The sequence below is a fragment of the Paroedura picta genome, chromosome 9 (genome assembly GCF_049243985.1).
Source record: "Paroedura picta isolate Pp20150507F chromosome 9, Ppicta_v3.0, whole genome shotgun sequence".
Lineage (NCBI taxonomy): Eukaryota > Metazoa > Chordata > Lepidosauria > Squamata > Gekkonidae > Paroedura > Paroedura picta.
Window position 1 is genome coordinate 50,865,517 of NC_135377.1, and position 13,947 is coordinate 50,879,463.

Below are 13,947 nucleotides of genomic sequence, written 5' to 3' on the forward strand. Positions count from 1 at the left end.
ACCATACTATGTGCTTTCACAGAAAACTGCAGGGTTTGATAATAGACACTGCCACTTCAATGACTATATGTCCAACAAAAGACTGCAAAAACAAAAAGTGTGAAGGCTTTATGATTTATTGTCTTCATTGATATCACACTTTTCTCTCCTCAAGAGGTTTGCATCATTCTCCTCTCTTCCATTTTATACTCACAAAATCTGTGAGGGAGGTTAGGTGAAATGTGTGTGATAGCCTGAATTCACCCAGTAAGCTTCCATTACAGAACAGGGATTTGTACTTGGGTTTCTCAGATTCTAGTCCAAGACCAGACCTTGTAAACTACCCAACTGTGTCCTTTCCAGTTTGCCTCGTATTATTTCTGGCTAGCTCAGGGACCATGGTAACAGTTTCCCTGTTACTATAGGATGTGGCAAGCCACAAACGGCATAGACATGTACAGGACAATGGGCATGCATTGCACCTCTGCTGTAATACATTCAAAATCAAAACACGGTTCACATAATACTTTTAACTAGGACCAATCAGAAGGACACAAAACTATCTTACAAGTTTCCTAGAACTCTTAATCAGGCTGGATGTTACAGTTTGCACACATAGTTCCAGACATTAACTGCAGCAGTTCTTTCGGAACATACACCGAGTTCTACCTGTTCTCTCTTGTGGTCTTCCAACCCTAAACAACCCCCAAATTACAAATGCTGAGCCATCTTTTTTCTTTAACCTCTTCTTCAAATCTGCAATTTATCTTTTATTATTTGTTAGTTACACTTATAGTCCACCTTCTTCCTAGGAGTGACTCAAAGCGGATTACATAAAAACCTATAAAATCTCCATTCTTCAAACCACCCACCTCCAGATGGCAGAAAAGTAAGGAGAGAAAGCCTTCTACCTACTCCACAAAATCCACAAAGGGTTTGATTGATGATGTAGCGCAACCATGGGGGGGGGGGCAAATTTTAAAATCTCACAATTATCACAAGTATCAGATGGCTAAAAGAACCATCCTACCTCTCCACAGTCATCCACCAGGGGGTTCACACATTGGTACAGCGCAACCTGGGAGGGGGCCGATTGATCTTAAATAACCTGGCCTCAACTGAAAACCTGGTGGAAGAGCTCCATTTTACAGGCCCTGTGGAATTTTGACAGCTCCGTTGAGGCCCTCAGCTCTCCTGGGAGCTCATTCAACCAGGTTGGGGCCAGGACCGAAAAGGCCCGGGCCTGGGTTGAGGCCAGGCGTACCTCTCTAGGGCCAGGGACCACTAACAGATTAGAACCCGCAGAGCGCAAGGCCCTGTGGGGGTATAAGCAGGTAAGCTCTCAGATAGGGCCACGTATGGCCTTTCATTTCCAAATGTAACCAAAGCATTTCTTCATCTGCATTTACTCACACTCGTCCCATTACAATATTTTTAAATCTCCTATTTAATAAGGTCCATACAAATGGATCTTGTTATGCTTCAGACTGAGTTTTGGAGTGGATGTAGGCTAATGCACTTAATCCTGACAAAACAAGTGAAAGTCTGACCCAGGATGGCCCCCCCTATCTGAGGGATTACTTGTAAAACGGAGCTGCCAGGTCTTTGGTTGAGGCTGGATTCTTAAGATCATTCGGCCCCACCCAGGCTGCGCTGTACCAATGTGTGAACGCACCAGCGGATGACTGTGGGGAGGTAGGAGGGTTCTTTTAGCCATCTGATACTTGTGATAATTGTTAGATTTTAAAATTTGTTTTAGGGATTGGGTTTTTTTGGGGGAGTTAGACTGCTATTGTAATCTGCCTCAAGTCCCAGGAGGAAGACGGACAAATAAATAAAGAAACAAACAAACAAACAAACAAACAATATTTCAGTTAATTTATATTATGCAGATCAGGATTTGGAAGACAATGCAGATTTCTCACATAAAAGTGAAACAGACAGATGGAATGGAACACATTTTACAGTTATCACAATAACCACGTCAGGTGCTGTAGCACTTTTTACCTGACAAGTCAAAACTGTAAGACATGCTAAGAGGCCGGATTGCTGAGGGAAAAAGAAAACACACAAAAACGATAAAAGAAAAACAATTCAGTTTACTTGTTAAGGAAACAGAAAGGAAACAGAAGATTAGCTTTCTAAAACATTACACATTCTATTATACAGGTCAAAATAAATGTGAAATGTTTGTTCTTTACTGCTGTAAAGATGCAAGTGTAAACCGGGCAACAGCTTCTCTCTGGAGGTAGCAATATAGTAGCACCTAGATCTTAACATGTGTACTGTGAAGTCGGCTGGTTTAGCCATTACTCATTCTACATGCAGATAAAGGAACCCCTTTCTCAGAATAAAGCAACATTTATGTTCTGCCTTGAGGGGTATAAATATTTTAATTAATTAACAGAGAGAATTTTACAATATCCTTATAATATGCACACCATCCATTCTGTGCCTGTTCTTCCTGATCGAGCTGTTTGTCCCCAAATGTGTCTGTGTCATCATGCAGGTCATATACACCCTGGGACTGTGCAAGAGGGAAGAATCTTTTAAATGTCATTCTGACTTCTGGTGAGGCTGTATGCAGAGTTTTCTTTAAGCCTGCACATGGGATACTTTCTAAACAGACTTTAAGTCACACTGATTCCAGTAAGAACCACTTATTACATGACAAATTTCCTATATTACTTCTATATGAGAAACAGAATTCACTTCATTGTGTACATTGTTAAAGAGCTCAAATGCAAGTTCCTATTTCAGAATATTTCAGCCTGGCAGGATATCCTGACTGGCGGTAGATGTCTATGGTATGTACACATGGCAAAACAGACATGCTCATTCCATCACTTTTGATAGCATACATTGTTTGATACTTGAAATTGTATTAGATGAATTGGTCACATTTGAAGCAGTTCTGTGCTTAGGATCACTTGTAGAAATCTCAAAAACAGTTTTAAGAAGACAAACATGGAGTCAAAGACCTTCTACTGCTATAACAAAAGTACATGTAAAAAATAAAGTAGAAGTGGGGAAACAAAGTAGTGCACCATGTTTCACAGATACCTCAGGGACCTGAGACATTTGTTCAATTTTAAAAGCCTAAACAGTAATATGTAATTAGTAAAGAATTATATTCAAGCCAACTTGAACTATCAGGCTTAAAAGAGAGCAGAAGCATCTTATTCCTGGTGGAAATCTTTGTTCTGCTTCAGATATCGAACTATCACATAACTATCACTGAAATCAGTTACTTTCTGGGGCAAGATATAAAATGGGTAGTGAAAAGTGACTTTTAAAACAATTCTTATTTTTGTTCCATAAATGTTTTATCACAAAAGTTCAAATTTATTGCTCTTCTACTTTTGTGAGCAGCAGGAGTCCCCTGCTACCGGGCCCCACTCCCTACTGCCAGGTTCCACCTCCTGCTGCTGATCAACAAAATAGGATAGAAGACATTTCTGCCATAGTTTTTGCCCAAACACCAGAGCATTGCCATGATATCACAGTATGATGATGTCATTTCCTATATGATGTCACCTGGGCCTTCTCCTTTCTCCTGGTAAATCTCCATTACTTGCCAGTTGCCAGAAGAGACCAGGCAACCCTTGGCTGTAAACATTGGCAATGGCAGCTGCTTAGAACAGCATGCTCAATTCATCTGCTGGCATAAATTTCTGGAGTCCACTCTTAACAGGAAATCATTAAATGTACAAAATAAGTCCTATTTCAAAATCATTCAACATCTAATTTACTTTGAGAATCAAAGAGAATAAACTGAAAAATATCATCATTTACTAAGTAATGTTCTGTTTCAGTTAACTCTCTTTGATTCTCAAGGTACTTTCCATAAAGTGAGTCTTTCAGTCATTTCATTCAGTAAACCTTACCACTATCTTAAAAGGTGGCCTAGACTTATTGCTCACATTGTGCAGGTATGAGATTAAGACAGATACCGAAGCCATCCAATAAACTCATGGATGAGAAGACGCTTGAAATGGTTATCTCCTGACTAACAGTTCTTTAGGTTATACCAGCTCTCAGGAGACATGATGCAAAAATAATAAAAAACCTTAATAACACAGAGCAGAGTGAAGGAATCATAGGTTAAAGAACCTTATGAATATTCTTGACTTATGAGGGAGCTGAGAAAGATTGGAGGAAAGTAGGAGATACATGTGTGCATGAGCAGGGCAATACACTGGGTTAATTCACAATGTAGACATAGTATGTCAAATGAATGCAGCTGTACCAAGCATTCTGATGTGAGCTGAATCCTATTTATGATTATGTCTAAGTAAACCCATGTAGGTTCAGTACACAGTATTTCAGGACCTAAGGATGCAATCCAAAGCACATTTATTTGGAAATGAGTTTCAGAGAACTCTGTGGGATTCTTGTAAGGGAACACTTGAATGATAACAGTACATGCCTAAACAGCAAAGGAAATCTAAAAGAAATGAAATAGTTAAATAGCAAACTCTGCTTATAAAAAACGGATGGTCTCATAATTTAGCAATACTTGCATTTCTAGCATGCCTAAACCTTCAAAGCACTCATTTTTTTCATCATTAATTTAAACAAATTCTGTTTTTAAATTAAAAAATCACCTTTCTGTGCTGTCAGCAGGCAAGTGTGACTAATGCCATTAATAATACATTTCAAAATTATTTATAGTTCCTATTCATGTTTACTATAAACAAAGTTCTTAATTTTACTAACGTCAGCTTGTCATCTAATATTACACATCTGGATGGGAATAATGCCACTTCTTTGTACTGTACACCACTTGCCCAACTGTTGGCATTAAGTGACTGATTAGTACTAGTTATAGCAGTAACTTGACTTTGCCAAAGTAATATAACTGTTATCTGTCTGTAAACCAGGTCTGTCTATATCTGTTAAATGTGAGCATTTAACTGCTGTGCTTTTCCACTGAAAATTCTGTTACCTTTGAGATCTAGCTCTTTTATGGTTTTAAAATAAACCTGTTATGTCCTCCAGTGGAGGAAGAGGTAGCCACCTTATTCATAAGAAACAGAATGGTCGTTCTCTAAGTTTCAAAACATTACCTCTTGTTTTGCTTTTTCCAGACCTCTTCCTAGGTTTATTATTGCAAACTGTATTTTAATATACCTTATGCACTGTTCTATCCCAATGTCTCATCACTACCGTCCTCAAATGTTTTTTTTTTTAATATTCCCCTTTGTAATAGAAACTTTGGCAAACAGAATTGTGACGAATGACACGTCAAAAAGAGTCAGGTATCGGTCCACAAGGGCACAAGTAGGCTATTTAAATTTTACCTATAGGTACAAAGCTATCAGAAACAGACATTTCCAGTAGAAAAACCAACTCACTTTACAAAGTAAGGAATTTCCAGAAAGAGAAAGGTGCTAGTTTAGACAAGAATGTAGCTAGGTTCTATACTTTTTGCTTAACAATGATCTCTGGGCAAGCAAACATTTGAAGCAGGTGAACCACACATTTCGCTCCATACATGTTCGAGACAGATCACAGAAGCAGGACTCATTACATCAAGGCACTTACAAAAGTACCTCCATCCAGTCCATGATAGCCCATTCGTGAGGAGGGGCAATATACAAACTTAATAAATAAATTACATCAAGGATGCCTTGCGACAATGTTCCATTGTTTTCTGAACCTTTGCTTTTATTTTTTTTAGATGTTGGGATTATCCCTACCTTGAGTGCAGCAGCATACACCTGTCTTCAATGTTATTTACTTATTGTATATTTATATTATATACTACCCTTCCCTTGCAGTTCAGGGTGGTTTACAGAGAACATGGAAGTCACAAGACAGGTACAATATGGTTCAATGAATAGCATCAGATAATAGCAACAGCAATAAAAGTAATAACAATAATATTACAGTGCAGTGAGCAGTATCTTTCTCAAATATAACATTATTACATCTGAACATGGTGTAAATGCTAAAAAGAAACTGTTGCAACATTCATTAATTTTCTGGAGTAAACCAAAATACGAAGCTGAAATAAATTTCCATAATAAAACTGCTATCTGCAGACAAGTCTATAGGTCAACAAAGAACCAAGACTAAAAAGTGGGACAGTTACAAGCGCACATTTCTTATCAACAAGGAATAACCATATAAGTACAGAACTACAGCATCAAAAGCAAAATACTAACCTAATCTGCTGCGCCTAATCTCATCAGGAGAGACTGGCCTCAGCTTTCTTTCAGATTTGATTTCTTCCAGTATTCTTTCATGGAGGCTACGTGGTCGTGGCGGGGTTGGTTTTAGTTTCCTTGCAGAAGCCTTGAGAATATTAATACAAAAGGAGAAAATGGATGCATAACGGGGATGTCACAAAAGAGATTTTCAGTAAAATTATCATGGTGCGATAAATAAAATAGAACAGATTACTATGTATTTTTCCTAAGTCATCAAAAGAAGCTTCTCAGTTGCAGATTTTGGCCATTATGATTTCTATAAATTTCTTTTTACTCTTATTTGTCCTCATTTATGCGCAAGCAATACATAGGACTTAATAACATTAGCTGTACAGTCTTGGATTCATTGACTTGCACACCAATATAATATATGTCATTATGTACAAACAATGCCTTTCTATTCTGTGCATTGCACAAACAGAAAAATATAAGTGGGCACAAATTATTATTATTATTATTATTATTATTATTATTATTATTATTATTATTATTATTATTATTATTATTATTATTATTATTATTATTTGGATTTATAGCCTGCCGCTCCCGCAAGGCTCACATACAATAAAACACATAAAACCCCTAGTACAATAAAATCCTCAAAAATTACAAGCCCAATCAACCCACCTGGTCCAAGTGACAGCATTTGAACACTGTAATAACAATCTATAGTATTCTACTGCTAAACTAAATGTCACTATTCTACAAAATAATCTCAAAAGGGAATTCAATCCTAAACTACTGTATTAGGGTTAATCAATAAATTCAGTACTCTTCCCACCACTACATGTCTTAACAAGGTTTTCGGATTTCTTACTCGCTACAGATGCTATATCCCATCCTAAGTTCAGCCATATTCACAACTTTTTAATTGTATCTGCTTATCGTATCAAAATGGATGCAGATATCAGAATGCAAACTTAAAATGTACAACAGGATAAAAGTTATCATTGTACCAAAGAAAAAAATCACTTAATAACGACGATAAACTCGATTCTGAATATCCAAAATTAAAGATGGACAGTATGAACAGTATGGTACAAAAAACCTCACTGGTTCTGAAATAGATCAGATTTAATATATCAGTTTTAACACAACTTGATCCCTTTTTTATTCCCCAGTGGTCTTTATATGTCTGTAATTTCTGTAAACCCCATTTGGAAATTAAATTCTCTTTTGTATTTTGACAGATAGGGAATAAGTAGGGCACAGAAAACCAGGGTAGGAAGAAGGATTAAACAGTGACTTTCAGCCTCTCTCTTCCTGATTCCCAGAGACATGGATACAAATATAAACTATCTGTTATTAAAGTAGTGAGGAGGGTATATGTGTGGGTGTGGGGGGGTGTAGTCAACAGGGAATAAAAGACAATCAGGTCTGTCACGATGATCCAGCAATTCAACAAGTTTTCTCAAAGCTTAGATCAAAGTTAGTGCTTATTGCTAATATAAGGGAGGACAGCACATTTGGATGGGCATAGCTGCCTGCACAATACAAGTATAAGGAATTAAGGGAGAGGCAGCCAGGTGACAAATGGGACACATAAGGGGGGGGGTAAGTATGGGACCTGGGGAAAGAAACAACACAACAAATGTTGACAAGGGAAAATTATATACACAAAACCAAACCAACAAAACTGAGGACCAGTGAGCTGCAACTTGATGGTACTTTACAAACACACATATCTAATAAAGAACATATTGGATTACATACTGGATTTAATGGTGGTCGAGATCGGATGAAGTCCAATATTATTTCATGGGCACTCTTTTTTAATCGTGGAGGTATATCTCCATTGACCTGCAAAAAGAAAATGCTTAACATTTTGACTGAACATAGACACTACCTGGCAGTCCAAGCTGGATTATACATTCTAAAACATTAATGATTGCTGAAATGTAACAATATTCTCAACAAATTAAAAATATCAAAGACAGAACATTTTGCTTCTGTCAACAAAACCAGAGTGGGATCACTTCTGCATGAGGCATTTGGCTGGCTTCACTGGCCTGTTGGGGTTCGGGGAGAATTCCTACTTCCAGATGGAAGCGGTCCTGGTCTGGGGTGGTCCTAGGCCTAGCGCAACTCAGGCCCTCAGTTGGCCTGTAGAAAGGGAACACAGATACCCCGGGCTTCAACAGGGCATATATCAGTCCTGTGCAAAAATCCAGGGCAGACAGGTGAAAGGGGGATAAATGCTACCCCATACAGTCATGGGAAGACTTGGGGCAACTAGCCCCAGACTGAATACCAGGTGGGAGTGTGGCCTTGTGTTCTCCATACGGTAATGGTGTGGGACTCAGAGCTGGCCTAGTACAAGACAGAACAAAAGGAGGTAACCACTAGTCACTCACAGTTTACATCTTAAAGTAACTCAGTGTATTATCAAAGACCTTCATTCTCTCCTGGATAAAGATATTTTTTGACTCACAGGCCTTAGTTACCAGGCCTTTCCTTGCTTTTGAACAGGCTCCCTCCCCCCAATTTAGAAAAAACTTCTCACCAATGTGATGGACCACCCAGTAGAGACATAAGCCCTGCAAGACCTAGATGTCAGCTTGGTCCCTATACATATTCATTTCTAAAGATGTATGGAAATAGTTCCACACAACAGCATATGACCATGTTACAGGGCAACCAGATTTGAGAAGAGTTTTGAAGGTAACTGGTGATGTGGCACAACATTTTGCTGATAGAAAACTGATAGTTAATCTCCTAGGCTCATCTGAAGAAAAATTTAGATCCCCGACCTATGTAACTAGCTTCCTTTGGTTTATGAGAAAAAATACATTTGACTTCTACTGAAATACTCAGACTTTTCTTTCTTTCTTTGTATTCTTATGACTTACCATAACCTTCCTTAAAGTATAGCGTTTTGATCGAATATCATCCATTAGCATCTCATATGGAGTAAGCTGATACTCTATTGGAAGAGGGTTGAATTGCCGTTCTTGAACTTTCTTCAGTTTCACACCATTGCGCAAATCTCGCATAACTTGCACCCAAAATCGGGCCTGAAAAATCAAGAAGGAATATTTTCAAATGTTTAGGGTAACACTGGCCTATTCAGACAGCCTACCCAGCATATCAGAAGATGACTGAAACTTGATGAAAGATCACTAACTCAATCACATACAAAAAAAAAAATAAAAAGGTAAACAGAAAGAGAATTATGGCCTTCAATATACCGTATTTGCCGGCGTATAAGACGACCCCCCAACATTTCCATTCAAAATATAGTGTTTGTTACATTACATTACAATACTATGGGCCACTATGGGCAGCTATGTCTACCCCAACTGAAGTGCACTCGGCATATAGGACGACCCCTCCACTTGGAGGCATGTTTTTCAGGGGGGGAAAAGTAGTCTTATACGCCAGCAAATACTGTATATCTATAGACAAGTAGCTACACCTGCATGAATTAATTTATTTGACCACTTTATTCTAGAAACTTTGAATATAAATTTCTTGATTACTCAAATATTATGGGGCTTTCCGCACCGGGATCCTTGTAGCAAATTGTTTGCTAAACGAAAAATCGCCATTTAAAATAGTGCAATTCGTCATTATGCATACCTGACTTTGTAGTGGAATCCAGTTGCGTTTCTATCGTTTCCCACAAGCTTCCGGTCTCAGCAAAAATCGCTAGACAGGAAGCGCTATTGCCAAGCTCGTCCCGCCCCTGGCCGTCAAGCAGCCAATGGGCAGCCGTTAGCATGCTCCCAAACAGCCCCTTTCCCTTTAAGAAAGGTTTTTTTTTTTTTAAACACACCCATTGCAACGAATATGTGTTGATTCGTTGCAACGGAGAGACCCATCAGCTGGCAGGTGTGTTTGAGCTGTCGTTTCATCATTGCCACGCTCCCCCCAAGTGAAAAAAAAAAATCCCCCCCCTCACGGGCCCAATTTTCGGCCGAAAACAGTGTAAAAAATAAAGGGAAAATACATCAGCAAATGGGCTTGTCTGTTGTTTGTGCTTAGTGAATAAACAGCTCTGGGGAGGGACTGAAGCCAGGGAAGGCTTGCTGGTGGGTTGAACTTCGCTCGCTCGGAGAAAAAAAAATGGCGATCGCTTCGCCGGAAGATCAGAGGAGAGAGCCAGGGGGAGGGACTTTGTAGAAACCACAACAATGGTAATGCACAGAACTTTCCCGCTAGTGTTGCAGATTGGTTGCAGGAGTGTAGCGCTTTCCGGAGGGTGAATCCACTTTTGGGGATTTCCCTGAAAGCGCTACAAGGAAGCGCTTTTTGCGGATCGGTTTCAGGTGTGTGGCAGATTGTCAACGACGTGCATAATGGCAAATCAGTAGCGTTTTCAATTGGCAACCATTGTGCGATTTTGAAGGTGTGCGAAAAGCCCCTAAGAATATTATTTATTTTCAGCACTTATGTTTGCCAAATCCACACATACTCTGAATTTGGTAGAAGATTCTCCCACCAATAATCATTCTCCATACTACTTTGTTACTTATAGAAATTCTATTCTTTAGTGGCGCTAAATTATATAGATGTTACAAACTTCAGATGATGAGTCTTAACAATGAAACAGTACAGTAGCACCTTAGAGAACAACAAAATTTTCAGGGTATAAGCTTTTGAGTCAAAGTTCCCTTTGTCAGTTCTGACTCTCAAAAGTTTATATTTCCAAAATCTTACTAATCTCTAAATTACTACTGGACATAAATCTGGATCAGCCTTTTCTAACCACTACACCAAGCTGGCTCTCAAGGCAGGAGGGGAAAGATTGCGGTCCCACTCTGGAGCTCCTGCACATCCTCATGGGTCCCCGGATTCCTGTTCGAGAATCCCTGATCTAAATTTTCTACGGCAGACCAATACAGCTACTCCTTGAAACTTAGCTATGAAAAAACCTTTGCCTGTATGGGTAAAATACATAATAAAGATGGGGCTTTGGAATATCTGATATTTCTCTGTTGTCTTGAAGTATTTTTAGGCTGCAAAACAACAGATGCTTTCATAGGAGAAGGGAGATTCATAGCCTAACTACATGTTCCAGCAGCCTCAGGTCTGAACTGTGGCTGACAGCATTTTACAAAAATAATTTGACCATTTAAAAATACCATGAGGGCCTGCCCCTGATTGAGCTTATATCACAGGAAGACAAGTTGATGTTGTTTCCCCACCATCACATCTTTTCAAGCATCAAATGCTCTGTTTCAGTACCTGAAAAGTCTGGGGAAAGGCCAAGATTCCTTGGCCTTTTGCAGCATGGTCCCAATCAACATTTTTTAAAAAGTCAAATTCTTCTATAAAATGAGCCAAACCTGTACAGACCATAAAATATAGCTCAACTTAACAATAATAAAGTAGCACACAGTATTTATATATTTTGTCAGAATAATGGTTTAAGGAAATCTTACCCAATCAGCATTTTTTAATTCATCAAGATCTGTGGATTCATCACTCGCTTCTCTATCCATTTCTTGAATCTTCTTCAGATTCTACCAATTAAAGAAAATGTAAATATTTAAATAGACAAGAAATAGTGCCATCAATGTAAGAAGAAAGAAGAATTGACATTTAATTGCATTAACTGGCACATTCTTCTAATATTTATTACTTCTGAGAGTCATAAAGAAAATCTGAAATAATATACACTGTACATTTTAAGATAAAACATGAATACTGATAATCTATAAACACCTAAACATATATTAAAACACACACACACAATTGGTGTGTGTTACAAACCAGCAGAGAGATTTTCACAGAAAAGTAGCCTGGTGTGCATAGATTATTTGTTGGTCTGACTTTGGTGCATGCAGGGGACCCATACTCAGATGCCTTTGCATAAGGTAACTGCGCACATTCTCGTAATGTAACCACCTCTAGTTCCATCTCATTAATGAATTATAATATAAACCAGCTTGGTAGTTTGGAAACATTGCCTTTTCTAAATTCTGACATCCCTAATTCAGTATTTAATTAAATGATCATTCGTATATTGCATGAGACTGCATTTTAAAATGGATGCTTGGTCTTGACCAATTTAAATGCCTACTTACTAAAACACTTCAATTTATGTTAGGAGATTCAAAATTATACATGGCATTCCTAAATGGTTATATGTTTCTGTTTATACAATACAAAACTATTATGCATCTATTGGATAAGCTGGTTATTTTAAACATTTATCAACCTCAAATTATGCAATTAAAAACAATTCTGTAAAATTCAAAGGGCTATATTTTAAAACAGAACAGTAATGGCCAAATGCTAATTTTCTACGATTTCTTCGATTTATTACCTACCACCCCTGAGCCTGGCGGGTTACAGACATCCAATAAAAACCCCAGTAAAACCCCATTAAAATGGACAACGAATACAAAATAATCTAAATGGATATTTTCATGTATTGTAAGTAGACCTACTTAAGGAAAGAATTCTAATTCAACTTCAAAACCTTTACTTGCATATAAAAGATAATGTCTGCATATAAATGAGTAAAAATAATAAGATAAACTGAGAATAAAATATACAATAGATGATGAAGAAGAGTTGTTTCTTATATGCCACATTTCTCTACCCGAAGGAGTCTCAAAGCGGTTTACAATCCCCTTCCCTTTCCTCCCCCCACAACAGACACCCTGAAAGGTGAGTGAGGTTGAGAGAGCCCTCATATTATTGCTTGGTGAACTCCCCCTCATTGGCAGTCTTCAAGCAAAGGTTGGATACACACTTTTCTTGGATGCTTAGGGCTGATCCTGCGTTGAGCAGGGGGTTGGACTAGATGGCCAGTATGGCCCCTTCCAACTCTATGATTCTATGGTCAGAGCAGCTTCATCAGTGCTGTCCCAAGTGCTGTCACAAGCCCAAGGTCACCCAGCTGGCAGCATGTGGAGGAGCGGGGAATCAAACCCAGCTCGCCAGATTAGAAGTCCACACTCCCAACCAATATACAAGCTGTATGACCAGTTATACATTCTTCCATAATATGCTCAATTAGTATTAGTTTACATCAACAATAAATTCCAATGGCCTAGAATTACTTCTTGCATATCCGATTTCCCTTCTGTATCAAATTTAACCAGTAGAATGTGTCTGAGTGCATTCATAAATTGAATTATGAAAGGAAGGGTATTTTAACCCTTAACATAGGGGGGTGTTTTAACCCCGTCTGACAAGTCAAGAAATTTAAATTAGAGAAATAGCTTCTGACAACTAGAGAAATTTAAAATAAACTTCACAATAATTCTCAAGACTTGTTTCAGATTTATGTAGAACTGCAAATCACAGGCTCATATCTAGCTAGTTTTATTGCTCTGCTACTTAGCCAGTCAGCATGGTTTAACTCCTCTAATAACTAAACTTCCTTATAGGACAAAGTATTGCTTTACTCAGCTGCCAGATGGAAGATTATATAAATTGCTTGCCAGGACAACAGGGGAAAAAACCTACCCAGAAAATGAAGTTAGTAGTGCTATTTCTGCCCAAGCCATAATTTACTACAGTGTTCCGTGGCTTGCCCTATTTCTTGAGATTTTTTTCACAAATTACTGTGTTTCCAATTTTAACTTTAAATTGTATGTTTAAATATCTGGAACACCACATGCAGAAAACACTGAATTACTTATGCAGCTCCTTATCTGGATGTGCAAATCACTATATGTATGAAATGGCATGCACAAAGGAACTCAAACATGCAAAGTGACATGCATTTGAAAGGTTCTTTCTGGCTGATTCTGCATAGCAGCGGCTGTGCTGGATCACTGGTGGTGCATTGCTGCAG

The 13,947-nt window shown here is 38.3% G+C and overlaps 1 protein-coding gene across 5 annotated transcripts in view; it reads right to left on the bottom strand.

Annotated features, from left to right (window-relative positions):
• The window catches only part of SPIRE1 (spire type actin nucleation factor 1), a 105,355-nt gene that overhangs the window by 36,661 nt on the left and 54,747 nt on the right, over positions 1-13,947 (bottom strand). For 3 of the 5 annotated variants that reach the window (XM_077352802.1, XM_077352805.1, XM_077352807.1), the window contains exons 5-9: positions 11,579-11,659; positions 9,044-9,208; positions 7,908-7,994; positions 6,150-6,279; positions 1,987-2,028 (exon numbers count right to left, since the gene is read on the bottom strand). In XM_077352802.1, coding sequence (XP_077208917.1) covers positions 1,987-2,028; positions 6,150-6,279; positions 7,908-7,994; positions 9,044-9,208; positions 11,579-11,659 — 505 coding nt within the window. The remainder of the gene's footprint in view (positions 1-1,986; positions 2,029-6,149; positions 6,280-7,907; positions 7,995-9,043; positions 9,209-11,578; positions 11,660-13,947) is intronic. The other 2 variants (XM_077352804.1, XM_077352806.1) reach the window with 1 other exon arrangement.